At 39.9% G+C, this 18,234-nt stretch overlaps 2 protein-coding genes across 4 annotated transcripts in view; one reads left to right on the top strand and one right to left on the bottom strand.

The window, feature by feature from the left end:
• The window catches only part of LOC109921860 (tetratricopeptide repeat protein 7A-like), a 298,546-nt gene extending 296,092 nt beyond the window's left edge, over positions 1 to 2,454 (bottom strand). For both annotated transcript variants that reach the window (XM_048601437.1, XM_048601438.1), the window contains exon 1: positions 2,305 to 2,454. In XM_048601437.1, coding sequence (XP_048457394.1) covers positions 2,305 to 2,431 — 127 coding nt within the window. In that variant the 5' untranslated portion in view covers positions 2,432 to 2,454. The remainder of the gene's footprint in view (positions 1 to 2,304) is intronic.
• Positions 2,455 to 12,207: 9,753 nt separating this feature from the next.
• The window catches only part of dync2li1 (dynein, cytoplasmic 2, light intermediate chain 1), a 31,292-nt gene continuing 25,265 nt past the window's right edge, over positions 12,208 to 18,234 (top strand). The window contains exons 1-5 of one of the 2 annotated variants that reach the window (XM_020534670.2): positions 12,208 to 12,322; positions 13,405 to 13,522; positions 15,481 to 15,515; positions 15,973 to 16,042; positions 17,907 to 17,995. In XM_020534670.2, the coding sequence (XP_020390259.1) occupies positions 12,309 to 12,322; positions 13,405 to 13,522; positions 15,481 to 15,515; positions 15,973 to 16,042; positions 17,907 to 17,995 (326 nt within the window). In that variant the 5' untranslated portion in view covers positions 12,208 to 12,308. The other variant, XM_048601412.1, reaches the window with a different exon arrangement.

The following is an 18,234-nucleotide window of genomic DNA, read 5'->3' as shown; positions in this document are numbered from 1 at the left end:
AATTACTGGAGTTTATAATAAAGGATTGAGAAGGCGCACTCATTGAAAATTTCCAGCTGATCAGAGAGAATTAACATGGATTGTAAAGGATTATGAATCTGATGTTTTTCCCTGACAATTCAGGGAAGTACAGCTCCATGTTTTAAAGGAGCCCAGATCAGAATCTTCTGTCAGAAATGCAGCTCTTTGCTTTCGTAAAAGAAAGGGATAGAGTGAAAATTCCCATGAGATTGTCACACCTTAAAATCTGGGTCAATGCAGCAAAGATGCAAAAATTGAAGAGTTGGGAAGCAACATCACTGGTTACAGCAAAGGCATCAGATAACTCACCATAGGTACAAACATCCTAACCATGATATTGTACACTGTGTGCAGGATTTTGACATACTGGTTTGGTCATCTTGCTTGGACAGCAAATACCAAACAGCAGGTGGCTCACTGACAAAATCTTAAATTACATATATAACCAGTGTTTATAGATCCTGATATCGCTCCCTGTACTTTGTCATTGCTGCACCATATTACCTATCCCAAATTTAGCCCTAAAACCACTCTGATTCCAGGAGGACATCATCTATGAGTTTCTCTTGTGTATGGTTTATTGGAAGTCAAGGTGATTGATGCAACTGATACAAGGTGGACAAAAAAAACTTCCAACAGTCAAATACAGCCATCACTCATACACGCTTGATAGTGAAAAATCATCCACCCGAGAAACCACCTAATGCTTTCAAATTTCAAGTGCTATTCTTTTACAAAATTAAAAACTTCCATTAGACCCCCACATCAAAGACAGCTAATCCTTTAATGGTACTTTGAATGTGCGGTTATAGTTTTAGGATAAGGGGTAGCAGATGTAAAACAGAGATGAGGAGGAATTACTCCGCTCAAAGTGTTGTGAACCTGTAGAATTCCCAAACCCAAGACTGTGGTGGATGCCAGAACATCGAGTAAATGTAAGAAGTAGATAAACAGATTTTTAAATAGTAATGGGTTGAGGGGTTAATGGAGTGTGGGCAGAAGCTGAAAGGAGATCAGCCATGATTGTATTAAATGGCACAGCAGACTCAAGGGGTTGAACTGCCCGCTCCTGCTCCTAGTTCTTATGTTCTTAATTTTGAACTTCCAAGCAAACTGTGAACTCAATCTCCCAGAGATAACAGTAACTTTTGAAAATAAGCCAAACAAAGACTCAATGACACAATAATAGCTCTTGGGGAAATGTCAATGAAGAACTCTCCTGAAACTGCTCCACCAGAGGCAGTATTGTTTCCAACCTATACCATCTGAGCTGTAAATCAATGTTTTTCTTAAACCAGGTAGGAATGAATAAGGTTGCAGCTGTATTCTAGCTATCAGTGGGGCCTCTTGTAAATATTTATAATCTGTCTTTTTTTTTACTGTCATTGCCAATTTCAGCAAATTCACATTTAAAGAGCATGTATTTAAAATGGGTCATTCAAGGGTATTTACCCAACTCTGTCAATTCATGATTGCCACACTGCTAGTTAAGGTCTTCAGCACAGTCAAAATGGGGTCTATTTGAACTCAGCATTAAATTCAGATGGCCCTACTGACTACAGGATTCCCGCTAGTCCGACTGACCAACTCTCCTCACCCGCATACCCCTGCTGGCAAAAATGGGATTCGTCAGAAATAACGGCAGGAATTCTGCATTCGGGTGCTGCGCAGCATTTTTAAATATCCAGGGAGTCCTGCACACTCCATGAAAATCTGGTCCCTTTAACCCTGCTGCCTGATCTGAGTATTGCTCATAGCTTCTGATTTTATTTCACATTTCCAAAAAGACGCAACATGTTGCATCAACGTAGAATTAAATACAGTTCACGCAGATTATAAATATTTATAAGAGGCCCCACTGACAGCTAGAATACGGCTGCAACCTTATTCATTCCAACATGGTTTAAGAAAAATATTAAAAATCCGAAAGGTGAAAACCTTCTGTGTAAGTAATTATGAAGTAAACTCAATGGCAAAAGAGAAGTGCAACACGTCACTGTGGTTTGTATCTTCAGATATGGTACAGTTAAAGCGGAAGGTGAGAAATTCCAAAGTGTCTTTATTCTTGGAAATAACAATGTCAGAGTTTCTGCAAATCAATATATAATCTTCACAGCGCTAATTTCAGAACTCCAGATCTATCTTCACATGGATCATCCAAAATGATGCTTTCTCAACTCTGACTTCATCCTTGAATCAACTTTTAAAGATGTAAACAGATATTTAAAACATGCAACAAAGGTCAAAACTGCTCCGCGTACTCTTGGATTTCGTAAAACCTACCGTTTTCCGAAGTTTTGGGAGGTAGTTGCTTCACGAGGTTTTGAACTTTGTCCCATTGACATTCTCCTCTGCATTTTTCTATTTCTGCCTCTAATTTGTACTGTGAAAATGATATCCTGGAAGCCATTGCAGTTTATAGCACTTTTTTTAAAAAAGGAACTGCGGCCAAAAGACCACAAAAATAGCCACTGCGCCTGCGTGGGAACACAGAGCACGCTGGGAGTTGTAGTTTTACACCCGCTTTAAAGTAACAGAAAAAAGGCTAAGTCTGAGACATGTCCCAAAGTTTTCTCTTAAGAAAGAAGGAAAGTACTGACAAAATGTCCACAAAACAGACCAGTTTCTTTAACCCTCTTACTATGCAAATGTTAAATCTCCTATGATTCACAAGTTATCTGCCATCAAGTTAAAATTACTTAGTTTTCCAAATACAAATGCTAGTAATAGAGGGATAGAGCCAAACAGCACAGAAACAGACCCTTCGGTCCAACCAGTCCATGCTTAACATAATCCCAAACTGAACTAGTTCCACCTCCCTGCTCCTGGCCCATATCCCTCCAAACCTTTCTTATTCATACATACATCTAAATGTCTTTTAAACGTTGTAATTGTACCCGCATCCACCACTTCCTCAGGAAGTTCATTCCACAAGAGAACCACCCTCTATTTAAAAAAATTGCCTCTTATGTCTTTTTAAAATCTCTCTCCTCTTACCTTAAAAATGTGCCCCCTAGTCTTGAAATTCCCCATCTTAGGGAAAGACAATTACCATCAACTCTATCTATACCTCTTATTATTTTATAAACTTCTATCAGGTCATCTCTCAACCTCCTACACTCCAGTGAAAAAAGTCCTAGGCTAGCCAGCCTTTCCTTATAACTCAAACCTTCCATACCCAGCAACATCTTGGTAATTCTCTTCTGAACCCTCCATAGTTTGATAATATCCTTCCTATAACTGGGCAACCAGAACCAGACACAGTATTCCAGAAGAGGCCTCACCAACATTCAGTACAACCTCAACATAACGTCCCAATTCTTATACTCAAAGGACTGAGTAGTGAAGGCAAGTGTGCCAAACACCTTCTTAACCATCTTGTCTGTACATGACGCATATAAATATAGCTAAATATAAAACTGCTTGGTTGCGATATATGTTGTGAATGTAATACTGTGAAATATCATTATCAGAAATACATTTTGTACTGCATGGTAATTAGAGACTGAAATTGTGCCTCATCAAAGCAAACTCAGTTTTATTAATCTTGAAACTATTGGATAGACGGTGTCACTTATCATAAATGTTTGTCTTTTTTTAATTCACTCGTGGGATGTGGGTGTTGCAGGCTGGGCTACTATTTATTGCCTACCTAAGGCTGCCTTTGCAAAGGTGCTGGTGAGCCGCCTTCTTGAACCACTGCTGTCCATGGGCTGTAGGTGGAGTAATGATCACTTAATGATTTTATTTAAGAAAGCCCAACACCTGTTTCAGGTTGTTTTTGATGAGCTGAGGAGACATGCACTACCATAATTTATTTTGTGCTCAAACCTGGACAACAATGAGAAACATAACAATTGTACGTTGAATAGATCTGGGTGCCGCAATGGATGTGTGGAGTGATGAGGAAGGACAAGATCAGAAACCAGTACCTTGAGGAGTCAGTGAAGATTGTGGAAGCATTGAAGGAAGTAGCCAAGGAGAAGTTGAAATGGAATGATTATATGTTGTGAAAAGAAGGAGGGCTTGTAGTGGTGCTATCAGGCCAGGCAGCATCAGAGGAGCAGGAAAGATTGGACTGGAAAGAAGAGTCATCCCTAAGACCAAACAGAAGTATTCAGTGGTGAAAGACAAACACAGTGGGATTAGAAAAAGAATGGATGTTTCAGCAGAGGTTATGAAGAAGAGTAATCAACCAGTATTATGGTGACACAGAATGAAGAAGAGAATAAAAAAGTACATGAGTATGGAATCAAAAGCAAACCCCTGATTTAGACAGGAAATTGTACGGACAGTAGGAGATATACACCAGGGATGAATGAGTCCAAATCGGAAGGATATGACTCGTGGTACTCCAGTAATGTCTATTGTAGTGCCAGCTTTTCATTGTATTCATAAATAACCTGTTTGGAGGAATCGAAAACATTTACATAGGTTTTCTGACAGCATTAATTTACTGTCAATGACAGCAGAAAGGTGCAGAAGAACATTGATGGCTGAAGCGAATGGACAGGTGGATTTTAATATTGAAAGGTCATCCTCTTTAACTAAGCAGAATAGATTTGAGTACTTTCTAAATGCTAAAAAGCTAGGAACTGTATGAGCATAGAAATGTAGTTATTCAGGTTCAATAATTGCAAAAAGCAGGCACAACAAACAGTTATTTAAAAGACTGTCAAGCTTTGGTTAGCCACCATCTGAAGTGCAGCATTTTTAAGAAAATTGGCATAATACTGTGGTACTGATGTGAACACACAGTTGTGGTGGACTGCAAGTCTATTTGTTACATATGAAGTACCTAACATGCAGAAGTGCATCGTGATGCTGCACAGGAAAATGAGTCTCTGACGTGCTCAGCTACTTGACAAGCAGTGTAACATACAATGGGTAATGTGACCTGTAGAGTAAGAAAACATTTTTACATCATCAGGGCACATAGTCCGCAGATAAATTGAAGACAATCAAGATAGTAATTGATATGTTAGTGCTTCGTGTAGAACCAGAAAGTATATACCAGGTAGTCAAATGGCAAATCTCAACAGGAACACTTTATTGACGGCGCTCACATCTCCACGGCCGGTTCTGGACGGGACCAAAGCTCCGCCCCGCCTGAGTCACCTAACCAGCTCTCTTAAATGGGCCTCAGTTGGAGCAATTGAACGATAGGGCAAAATAATCATAATTAATAACAATAAATAAAAACAACCCACAAGATGGATATCGAGAAATGAGAGCTGGAGCATCTTTTAAGTCCTTCTGTTACTTCAATTATATGTATTTATCTGCTAATAACCTCGAAGTTAATAGCTGTCATGCAAAAGGTAAAGCATTTCGTTGAGTGAGGTGAGTGGTAGAAGAAGAGGGCCAAATACATCCATTGTAATCAAATATTGCTAGTGGCACAAGCATGTTAAGAAATGATGATTTATCATGAAATTAGAAAAACATGTTTGTAAAAGTATAAAAACAAAGTTGCTGGAAAAGCTCAGCAGGTCTGGCAGCATCTATGAAGTTAAAAACAGAATTAACGATTCGGGTCCAGTGATCCTTCCTGAGAACTGATTGTTCCTGATTTACAGCATCCGCAGTTCTTTCGGTTTTTATAATGTTTGTAAAAGTACTTGGGTTCATAGGAAATCACTTATGAGACTTCAGTAAAGTATTTCCTTCACAAAAGGGGACTGAGAGAATTAGGACCTTAAATACATGATATTTTTCAGAATAACAGTAGAATTCTGTGAAATTGTAATGGTTGTCATGGATTAAAGCCGCTTTGGCAGATAATTGTTTATGTTTGTCTCTTTAAAAAAAAAATATTAAGCAATCTTTAGAAATGCTGCGGTTTCCCGATTCAGAGTTCCATGTTCATATTCCTAAGTCAATAGGGCAGCATTTTGTACCCTTTTATCAATACAAATGTCAGGTAAGAGCTAACAAATGATCATCAGCATGAAATAAATTAACAGGTGATCTCAAGCTGAAGTTGGGGGCAAGAGGAAATAAGGGAGAGGTGACTGCTCTGACATCTTGGGTTCCTGCCCTATTTTCATTGCCTAGAGCAATGTGATTCACATAGGTGATTAAACAAATAATTAACATAGGGTAAACTACCAGCCCATGGAAATAAAGTATATTAACAGGTCTAATGTTCCAGGATTTTGACCTAGTGACAATGAAGAATTCGCAATATATTTCTATGTCAGGATGATGAGCAGCTTAGAGGGGAACTTGCAGGTGGTGGTGGTACCTTTTATCTACTGCTGTTGTCCATCTGAATGGAAATGGTTGTGGGATTTTCTAAGGAGCCTTGGTGAATAGGAACAGGAGTAGGCCATTCAACCTGTTGAGTCTGACCCACTATTCAATATGATCATGGCTGATTTTTGGTTTTAGAATGTGCTTTTGAAGGAGCCTTCATAAATTTCTGCAGTGCATCTTGCAGATGGAATATACTGCTGCTACTGAGCATCAGCGTGGGGTAAATAAATTTTATGGATGAGGTACTAATCAAGTGGGCTGTTTGGCCTGGTTAGTGTCAACGTTCTTGAGCTGCACCTATCCAGGCAAGTGTAGAGTACTCAATCACACTCCTGACATTTACATACTTATCATGAATAGCTGTGGCCCAAGCATTGATACTTGGGGTAATCCAGTTGTCACTGCCTGCAACTCAGAAAAGGACCCATTTATTCACATTTATGTTTCCTGTCTATCAACCAATTCTCAATCTATACCAATATATTACCCCCAGTAACGTGTTTTAATTTTGCTCACTAGCATTGCATGTCGGACCTTATCAAAAGCCTTTTGAAAATCCAAACATACTGCTTCTACTAGTTCTCCCTTTCTATTCTACAAGTTACATCCTCAAAAAACACCAGTGGATTTGTTAAGCATGATTTGCCCTTCATAAACCCATGCTGGCTTTGTCCCATCCTGTTAATGTTTTCCAAATGTTCTGCTTTCACTTATTTTGTAATTTCCCCAAGACTAATGTTATGCTAAATGATCTGTAATTCTCTATTTTTTTCTCTCCCTCCCTTTTTAAATAGTGGGGTTACATTTGCCACCTTCCAGTCTGTAGGAATGATTCTTCTCTAGAGTCAATTAAATTTTGGAAGATGACCACCAATGCGTCCAATATTTCCAAGACCACTTCCTCTAGTAGTTTGTGCTATAGATTATTTGTCAGTTTTTAACCCCATCAATTTCCCCAAGCACTATTTTCTCACTGATGCTGATCTCCTTCAGTGCCATCTTTTCACTAGATCCTTGGTTCTTTAACATTTCTAGGAGGTGATTTGTGCCATCTTTCGTGAAGACAGAACTAATGTATGTGTTCAATTCTTATACCATGTCTTTGTTCACCATAGTAACATCTCCAGCTTCTGAATGCAAGGGACCTAAATTTGTCTTTACTAATTTTTTTTTCTGCACATATTTATGGAAGATACACAGATAGCACATGAGCTTGGGAAGTGCTTCACCATGTAGACAGACAGACAGACACACACACACACATACACGCAAAAAAAAAGTGGCAAAAATAACAATTGAATCCAAACCAAAATGTCAAAACATTACAGAGAGACTTATCGCTGGATCCTTGATCACATATTATCATCACATTGCTGATCAGCATGATGTTTTCCATTTCTAACTAAGATGTTCTGATGTGCCTTTAGAGCCATCATGTGTTCCTATGTTGGCAAAAGTAGCCGCGATGTTTTGAGGATGTGATAGCTGGTGTTGTTCACAAATGACAAAAGAAGAGAAGCCTTACTTCTGTTTTAAATTTTTTGAGGCACTTATACATGCAATACAAAAACATCTCTGACTCAGCAAAAACGCACTAAGAACCCATTTCATTCCCAAGAAAAATACAATTTTCAAAAGAATTGCCTTCCAAAATACTAAACAAGTAGCAAACAAAATAGTTCACCAATATTGCTTACAATTCAGGCAAATAACAACCAAATGAGGCTTTGGTGATGTTGAACTTGCCAAGTGGGAAATCAAAACACAAACAACAAAGGTTGTGTCACTGGTCATCTACCTGGAAAAACAGTTGAAAAAGACAGAGGGTTATCAGAATTGGTGGGGACAACAAGATCTCTGTCATTTTCAGAGTCCAAAACTACTGAAGTTGAGGCTGTCAGCAGTAACTAACATAATGCAAATTAAACTCTCGTGAACATGGTTCATTGCTAACATGATAGGGAACCACCTGAAGAGCAACAACAGCAATCCCACAGACAGAATAGCTTCCGTCCAAAGTCATTTTCCTCAGCAATATTTATCCACACAAAATAGAATATTCTGCTACTGTAAACAGTCTAAAGCCTTTGGAAAACTAAACTCTTTTAGGACAGATGAAAGTGTGATTGCAAAAATGGTGCAGGATGGCGGGATTCAAATTTCTATGACCCTGGACCTAGCTCTGAGGGACATGGCATATGTTCACACCTGAACAGCACCAGGACCAGGTTCTTCACAGAGAGTTTTGCTAGCGTTGGTGAAGTTTTAAGATAACCATACAGTGGTGTGGGAACTAGGAGAGAATATTAGAGAGTAATCAATATGATTTATTAATGAAACTGGAAATATATGACTGAAAGAGGAGTTACAAATGAAAACACTCACTTCTACAAGATCTTCACAGTGTTTGAAATCACATCACTGTTACAACTCAGCGACTACATTTTCACTCCATAATCATTGAGGCAATGTGTGGCAGATATAACTTATGAAGGTCACCAGGGAATTGTTAAAATCAAATAAATTCTTCAGGAAAAAGTATGGTTCCCAGGAATTGACTTGCATAATAGACCATAAAATTAGTGGTTCCCACCTCAAGTAATCACAATGTCAAGGCCTACAATCTTTAAGATGCCTGAACTATCTGCAGGACCATATATAGAAGTTAGCAGACTTGATTATTCAAACTTTCCCACTGTAGGCAGTGAGAAGCAGTAGAACCTAGAGAAGCTGTGATCACCGTGTGGAGGTCTTCTTCATCTTCGGCTTCCAGGTATTCCAGTGGCCTTGCTGTTCAGGAGTGGCAGCCTCAATCCGGTATGGCAGTCTTCAGTGGAGGCTTCCAGCCAGTATTCCAGTAGCATGGCATGGCAGTCTTGTCCCTGAATGGTGGTCCTGTCCCGGTTGCGTCTTTGGTATTCCATCATTCCTTAATTGGCTTTTCCCGAGCCCAGGAGCCATTAACTGAACTGTGATGAAATTTGTCTTAAGTTTACTTTTTTTTGTTATTATGTATGACTTCTACCATTGATGTAGGTGCTGTGGTGGTGTGACTTATAAAATTTTACACTGTATTTTTCATGTAAAAGTGCATGTGATAATAAATTTCTAATCTAATCTAATCAGCTAATTAAGAATTACTGGAAAATTGGTGAACATATGAATTTGATGAGGAGGGGAGGGAGGTGCTTTCCTTTACCTTTTTTCATGTTTTTCTTTTCTGTTTTTGTTATCCCTAAGAGGCCGAGAATTTTAAAGCTACACTAGTGGGCTGACTTTGAAAACCCTAATAAACAATAAACCTTAAGATTTAGACATACAAGTTGACTTATAAAATTAAGCATTGTCCAATTTGTAAATGTGGTGTCATGTGCAATTGTGCAAATGTTATTTGACATTTAAAAGTCTGAGCTGGGAGATTCACAAGATCTTGCTGCTTGAAGGTAAAGACTGCCTCATTATCTGACTATTCGAAAATGAAATTGAATACTGTGCAATCATCAAAGAACATCCCCAAATCTCACCAAATGAAAAAAAAAAGAGATTTTTATGAAGCAGTTAGAAATGACAGGGCTCAAGACACTTACTACAGAATTCCCTGTAATTATGTCCTGGGACTGAGATGATTGGCTTCCAACAAAATAAAAAATCAATAAACATGCAAGGCTTGAACATTTTGCAGAATATGGATCCCTATGTATAAACGTATGTTGTTTCGAGAAGCGGAAATGAGCCATTTTATGAATGTGACTGATTATCTCCAATGGATTGTTAGTGTAGCTATTAACAATTCCAAGATTGTTCAGCAAATGTTCCCCATCATGGAATTACAACTAACAGTTAAGGGTTTGTTTTGAGTTTTGCATACACAGGCTGTTTGAGTAATACGCAGAGTGAGAATAGATTCAAACAATCTGTGGTTGCAAACTCAAAAGAAATGTTTCCCGGTGGATGCGATTTTGTGGTTGAGCAATACTTGATGAACAATCCTGAGTGTCTTGATAGGTACACCAACAACCAACTTCAGATAAGTAGTCAAGCTGATTAAGTGGCTCAAAATGCATGCTAGAAATGGCATGTAATTCACAACCAGAAACCTGTCTGTCGGGGAATAAACTGTCCACTGCCATCCACTACAAAGCCACTAACTCCCACAGGTATCTTCACTGCAGCTCTTTCCACCCACGTTCTGCAATGATTCCATCCCATTTTCCCAGTTCCTTTGCCTACATCGTATCTGTTTGGATGACGCCACCTTCCAAAACAGCACTGCTGACATGGCTTCCATGTTCCATAACCGTGGTTTCCTACTCACTTTGGTTGACAAGGCCCTCAACCGCATCTGACCTTTCACCTGTGCATCCGCCCTTACACCTTCCCATCACTCGCAACAGCATGATCGGAACCTCTTGTCCTCAATTTTCATTCCACCAGCCTCTGCATTCAAAGGATCATTCTTCACCATTTCAGACAACTCCAGCAGAACGCTACCACCAAACACATCTTCCCCTCACTCCCCCGTTTGCATTTCGCAGGGATCATTTCCTTTGGGACACTGTAGTCTGTTCCTTGACCACCAACACCAATTCCCTTCCATGTAACCGCAGAAGGTGCAAAACCTGCTCCTTTACCTCCTCCCCGCTCACCATCCAAGGGCCTAAATGGTCTTTCTAGGTGAATGAGCAATTCACCTGTACCTCCTCCAATCTTGTGTATTATATTTGCTGCATCCAATGTAGCCTACTCTACATTGGAGAAACCAAACTCAGACTAGGTGACCATTTTGCAGAATATCTCCAGTCCATGCGCAAGCATGACCCCAACCTTCCTGTAGCCAGTCATTTTAACACAGCATCCTGCTCCCATGCCCACTTGTCTGTCCTCAGCATGCTGCAATGAATAGAATATAATAGAATATCCTTTACTGTCATGTGTAGTCCATTGTAGAAGTACAGTGAAAAGCTTTTACAGTGTCTGCCACTTATGGCACCAACTTAGGTACAAGTACGTAGGTACAAATCTTGGATACAAAAGAGGAATAAAAAGTTGTTGCATTACTTTACAAAGACAGGTAAAAAAAATTTCAAATAAACATTACATTGTGCAGCTCATCGCAGGGCCTCTGCACGTGGTCTGATCACCTGCGCCAGACCCCAGTCCAATAGCCATCCATGCTCCACTCTGAGCCTCCAGTCCACTCAGTACTAGCACTCAGCTGCTCCAAGGTAAGTTCCAGGATTGCCTCCCCTACGCCGGTCTCTGCCCAGGACTCGCTGCCCACACTGTGCCGGGGCAGGTTTCTCATGCGCTGCTCTGGGGACTCGCTGCTCCAGGGTTCACCTCCGGGGCTAAGGGGAAAGAAAAAGAAAAAAAAAGAAAAAGAACAGGCAGAGCAGAGGAGCTTCGGCTGGATCATCTTACCCAGCAAATCACAATTAAATACTGGGGGAGCAACATCTCATCTTAAAACTAGGCACTTTACAACCTTCTGGCTCAATATTGAGTTCATCACCTTCAAATTGTGAACCCATTCCTTCCCTTTCTTTTACCTTTACACTCTCTGTCACCTTCTCTCCTGTCCCCCCACCCCAGTGGGACTGTCTGTCCTTTTCAGTCTGACTGTTAGACACACCACTGTTCTGTCATTCTCACATTCCGATCAATTTATCTGACTTTATCAACACCCTTTCTCCCCCAGCACTCCACATCACTCTGCCCCCACCCTCGCTATTGCATAAATGCTGTCCCCTTCAAACTTCACCAGCTCTGATGAAGAGTCATCTACGTTAGCTTGCTTCCTCTCCATGAATGCTGCCTGATCCGCTGTGATCTCCAGAACTTTTTGGAGATAGTAGGCTTTCGGTTTTTAATTTAGTTCCAATGATGTCGGTGGATTTGGTGAACTACAAATCCCAGATCGAAGACGCACGGCGTCGCGTTGGGACGCTGCGCCTTCGGAGCACCGTTTCCCCGGCAACGGGGCCTGGGCAGCCTGTGATTTGAGGGAGTCGGATTCTCGGGTTAAAGCGATGCCCCGGCCTAGGTGAAGATCATTTGTGACCGTCGCTGAGTAGTTGCCCTTGGCGAGGGAATGTTAGGGAGGCGCAGCCGTCACGGCCCTTATGGGGGAAGTTGGATGCGGAGTGTTCAATAGGAGGAGGAACCTGAGCTCATTGTTTGTCTGGGAGCCATAGACCTCCATCCCAATGCCTCTTCATTCCCAATCTCTTACATTCCTAACACTGATTACCTGGCCTCGGTAGTGACCTGTCGTCACGAATGTGATCATTAACAACAGTCTGGAAAATTATCCGGCTAATCCGATGACCTTCCCCCTTTATCCTCGAATAGTTCTTTGCTTATATCCCTTGTTACCGGTATCCTTCCGACCGTTTTCTGTTAATACTTTCTAAAATCTGAGCATTTATGGGGAATGGAAAGAGGTACAATTGTTTACTGCTTTTTAAAAAAAATTTCTTGGAATGTAAATCAAAGCAATGGACTACCAATCATTGAATTATGTTGAAATATAGTCACTAAATCAGAGACAAAAGATAAGTAGGTGATGTTCTTTGGTGATTTTGGTTGTCTGCTAAAATGTTGGTCAATAAATCAAAAAACTGCTCTTTCAATGGCGTGATGGCATTTTGCCGTCTATTCGGACAGTCATGTTGAAAGAGCCTTCCTTGACTTTGCTGAAATGTGAACAGTCCTAATTTTTTTAAAACTGGATTATCTTGTCCTTTTAATCAGTATTTCTTAAAGTTGAAGCATTATATGCAGAGTCAAATGTTAGCCATTTTCTAAATAAAGGCCAGAGCATTTTGCAAAGTAAATATATAAAAAGAAAATATCCTCCAAAATATTGAAACATTTGAATAATAATAACAGAAGATATTGGCAGTGCAAGCAAATTTGTCATCATTTGAAACCACTAAACAAAACATACTCATCTTGGATAAGAATTTCATTTTCAAGAGTCTGTTAAATTAAGTTTTGGTAGTATAATGTTTTCAATGATTGGTGCATTGAAATAATTTGCTTTAATTGTGCCAGAAGATAAAATGATCTGGTATGTCAATTTCTCTTGTTTTTAAATATTATTGATGTCTTTTTCAACTACAGTGACACTCTCTGGGATATAGCTGTGGCTCAAGTTTCAAAGAAAAACGAGGAGAAGGAAAATGAAGAAGACCTGGAAGTCAAGGAAAGATCTGTATTCTTTTTGGGAAATAAAAGTGGGGTAAGTGGCTAGGATTACTTTCGAAAAAACTGTGTTTGTAATATGTCTTCAAACCCTCGTCCTCCAAAAAAAATACTGTTGTACAATTGCAGGAGTGCAGGAGTGAATTCTAATAGCTGTAGTATATAGCATTGCAGAAACTGCAAATCTCACTCTGCAGTTCTAATGAATGGCGAGAGTAGCTGCTGAATGAAAACTATTTTTTCACAAATTGGCAGGAAAAATCAAGGGGTCAGTTACTTACTGGAGACACATTGATGGTTGCATTCATCCAAATCTCAGTCAGGGATGCTGCTTCATTTTCCATGAAACTTTGGTTTCAAAATGCTCTTTAAAGTAACAGTTTATTTTATTGCCGTTTTTAATCTGTTAATTTGCTTGGCTTTATGTATAAATTGGAATTGATTTTATTCTAAATTTTCTTTTAACATGATGTTTTGTCCCCTGTTGAAGAGATTGAGGGCAATCTTTACTGTTTCTGTCATAACCAAGGAATAAAAGATCAACCCTGTGATATCTGTATCGTATTTACCTTGCCATTAGATTTGTCAATGGAAAGTATCAGCCTTTCTGCTTTTCAAGGTCTGGTGTGGGGGGGATTTGCAGCGCTCCAGCGAAGCTCAATGCAAGCTGGAAGAACAGCACATCACTTTCTGTTTGGGGACTCTGCAGCCTTCTGGACTCAATATCGAGTTTAACAACTGTAGGGCTTGAGCTCTCCAATGTCCTTACCCCAACCCCCACACACTAGGCCTTGTTATCACATAGTCTGCTATTACACACACCCATTGTTAGCCAGTAACAGTCCCCATTAATGGCTACTCATCCTCCTAGCCAGATCATTATCCACCCCTTTGTCCAACTATTCTCCTCTCTCCTAGGGCTCTATCCCCACCTATCGTTTACTCCTTACCCCCCACCCACCCTAACTTCTACATATAAACTGACATTTTCAGAACTACCATCAGTTCTGAGGAAGGGTCACTCGACGTGAAACATTAACTCTGATTTCTTTCCACAGATGCTGCAGACCTGCTGAGCTTTTGCAGAAATTTCTGTTTTTGTCTCTGATTTACAGCATCCGGAGTTCTTTTGGTTTTTATTTAGATAATATTTATATGTTTATTTTGTATACTGATTTCCAGCAAATTGATTATTCTCAGAGCAAATTGATTCTGAGCATACCTTCCAGGTGAAGCAACACTTCACCTGCGCTTCCAAGAATCTAGTCTACTGCATTCGCTGCTCACAATGTGGTCTCCTCTACATTGGGGAAACGAAGCGTAGACTTGGCGACCGCTTCGCAGAACATCTACGTTCTGCCCGCAAAAAAGACCCTGAACTACCTGTTGCCTGCCACTCCAATGCACCACCTTGCTCCCTGGCCAACATCTCTGTCTCCGGCTTGCTACAGTGTTCCAGTGAAGCCCAGCGCAAGCTGGAGGAACAACACCTCATTTTCCGCTTGGGGACCCTACAGCCTTCCGGACTCCACATTGAGTTCAATAATTTTAGGGCCTAAACTCTCCCATGTCCCAGTCCCCCAACCCACACACCAGGCCTTGTTACCACATAGCCTGCCACTACACACCCCCTGTTATTAGTCACTAACAGTCCCCATTAACAACTATTCACCCTCCCAACCTGATCGTTAGCAACTCCTTTGTCTGCCCAACTGTCTTTCTCCCTCTTTGGGCTCTATCCTATCGTTTACTCCCCACCCCACCCACCTCCCTATTTTCTGCATATAAACTGACGTTTTCCCAGCCACCATCAGTTCTGAGGAAGGGTCACCAGACCCGAAACATTAACTCTGATTTCTCCTCCACAGATGCTGCCAGACCTGCTGACCTTTTCCAGCAACTTTGTTTTTGATTCTGAGTAATGTTTAACTTGGCTTGTTTAAAAAAATGTACGTGTAAAAAATGAAATTCTTACCATTTTGCATTAATTTACAGGGAAAAACTACAATTATACTCCGATTTCTTGACAGGTATGTGTTAATTTCTGAAATCCAGTGGACTGAGTCACAAAGCAGCTGAGCACATTGTCTCCAGTCCTAGAATGTGAATTTGGACCTACTGCAACTTAACCATTGAAAGCTTGGTGATATTCCCCTTTGTGTCTGGACACTCTGAACAATGGCTTTTAAGGCAGTGGATGACTAATTCTCAATTGATGTGGGGAAAATTGTCTCTTAGGAAAATGACCAGGAATTGGGACAATCACAGGGAACCGGCACAGTGGCTGGTATTTGAAAATGTTATGCCTATATGTCCCTGTTCTAGCTGCCATTTTGGAGTCAAAACCCTGCCCCAGCTCTCCGTTTGACTTGGCTTTATTTTTATACTGTTAGATACAAGTCCAGAGCAACAATAAAAACTTGATAGTGTTAGTGTGACAATATTAAATAAATTATTATAACGCTTGCCATGAACTTACCTTTACAGGGATGAAATCCCGAAGCCTACATTAGCTTTGGAATATACTTTTGGAAGAAGAGCAAAAGGACATAATACTGTATGTACTGGCATTTCTGTGTTAAAGCAGATTAATTTGATACCGGAAAGCAACAGGTATTGTTGCCTAGAGTCAACTTTTGATGCCAAGTTCCTTTTCTCAAAGAAACTAAGGCTGATATTTGTCTACCCTACTAACTTGACCGATAATGAGGAATCAATAGAAGGCAATCAGAAGACAAAGTAATCTGAGTAATTGTAATAGGATATAACTCTCTTATTGTGAGGCAGATTATTGATTAAATGGGTTCAAAGTTTTTGAGAAGATTTGTAGCTGGAGTTGTGGATGAGGTTGTAAATGGGTTTGCATAGCTAAATATCTGGGAACCATACTCTTTTAATGATACAGCCTTATTCAAGATGGCATTTTCTATAGTAACCATATGGAGAATGTTAAATATACCTTCTGTAATTGTCAATGTCATGGGATATGGTATTCCAAAGGAAACCAGTATTGAGGATCTTGAAACTGATATACTTTTATTTGGACCTTTTAACTCTTATAACTGCTTTAGAACTCCAAACAAAACGTACCAAAAAATTATTACTGATCTATCTATTCTTCCACATGTTGCCAGATCAAGCATTTCTTTTTGATAAATGCATTAAAATCCTTTAATTATATCCCACTTAATTTGGATAGTGTTTTTAACTTGAAGGCACCTACATTGTATTCAAGACTTGTGTAATGCAAGTGATATTCTTAACAAAAATGACAGATCTCTTTATAACCTGACATGTCTCTTATATAAAGTCCAATATAAAATCATTTTACCAGTTTCAAAATCTCCCCACCCCCAGCCTCATACCATGAGCAACCCTCCTTTTCATCCCTGCTTCCTTGACCTGATACAACCTGACCATCTTCTCTCCCACCTCACTGACCAATCCCCACCACTCCCTAGCTGCACTCCCCTATCACTATCCCACCTACCTTCCCCAGATCCACCCCTCCTCTATTTATTTCTGAGCTCCCTTCCCCCTCCCCATTTCTGAAGAAGGGTCACACCGGAAACGTCAACTTTCCTGCTCCTCTGATCCTGCCTGGCCTGGTGTGTTCCTCCAACTCCACACTGTGTTATCTCTAGCTTAGTTTGGGATTATGTTTGGCAGGGACTGGTTGGACAGAAAGGTCTGTTTCCGTGCTTTGTGACTCTACGACTGTATTGCAACGTAAATTCATTTTTTTCTTTTGGTTCAGTCTTAAAAGTAAAATGTAACTGCATTTCTGGTGATAATTGCTTGATCAATACTACTAATTTTCTGCCACTGGAGGGCATTGACATAATAAGCAATTATGCAATCAACATAAAGGCATGCTGGAAATCTGAAATGATTATGGGCGAACATTTTGAATGTAGATTGATATGAGGGTTTGAAGAACTGAGTTCTGATAAGGGCCTGCATACAAAACGTGATTATGAAAAATTGGGAATGTAGTGCATTATCCAGTATTTTGTTTTACTGCAAAGTGTAGTATGCTGATGCCACCTACTGGTAGAATCTGATGAAACTGTGCAAATGTTTCAGGTGTAGTAAGAAATGCTGATGCTGGAATTAGAGATAACACAGTGTGGAGCTGGAGATTTCTGAAGAAGGGTCCCAACCCAAAACGTCAACTTTCCTCCTCCTCTGATGCTGCCTGGCCTGCTGTGTTCCTCCACCTCCACACTGTGTTTTCTCAAGTGCTACAAGTAACCATATGTCCAATTTTAAAATAATTATTGATTTGGTGCCAGATAATTTTTATGAAAAGAAATGATAATATAATTGAAGTAATGGACAACAATCAGTTTAGGATTTTGTATGGTGATATGAAACTGTTAATTTGTTATCTTTCTTTGTACTAAAAACTTGTTTTGCAGCCAAAGGACATTGCTCATTTTTGGGAACTAGGTGGTGGAACATCGTTATCTGATCTTGCTCAGATTCCAATCACCGTTGACAGCATAAGGTTTGTATTTGTGTGATTCTGAGGTTAAATACTGCTTTAAAACATTAGAAAGCAAAGCAAAATTCAGTGTTTACCAGAATATCCTTGTTGCAATCATTTATCCTTGAGTACCACTGAGAAAAGATGTGCTTTTGAAGTTTTTCATCTTGCACTCATCAGGATAGAGTCACAAGAATACCAAATCTTAAAGGAACCAACAATTTATACAATGTGACTGAACAGTGCTGATTAATTAGCAA

Source organism: Rhincodon typus, chromosome 9, assembly GCF_021869965.1.
Source record: "Rhincodon typus isolate 14 chromosome 9, sRhiTyp1.1, whole genome shotgun sequence".
Lineage (NCBI taxonomy): Eukaryota > Metazoa > Chordata > Chondrichthyes > Orectolobiformes > Rhincodontidae > Rhincodon > Rhincodon typus.
The sequence above is the reverse complement of the archived record's forward strand: the minus strand, read 5'-3'. Positions and strand labels throughout refer to the sequence as shown.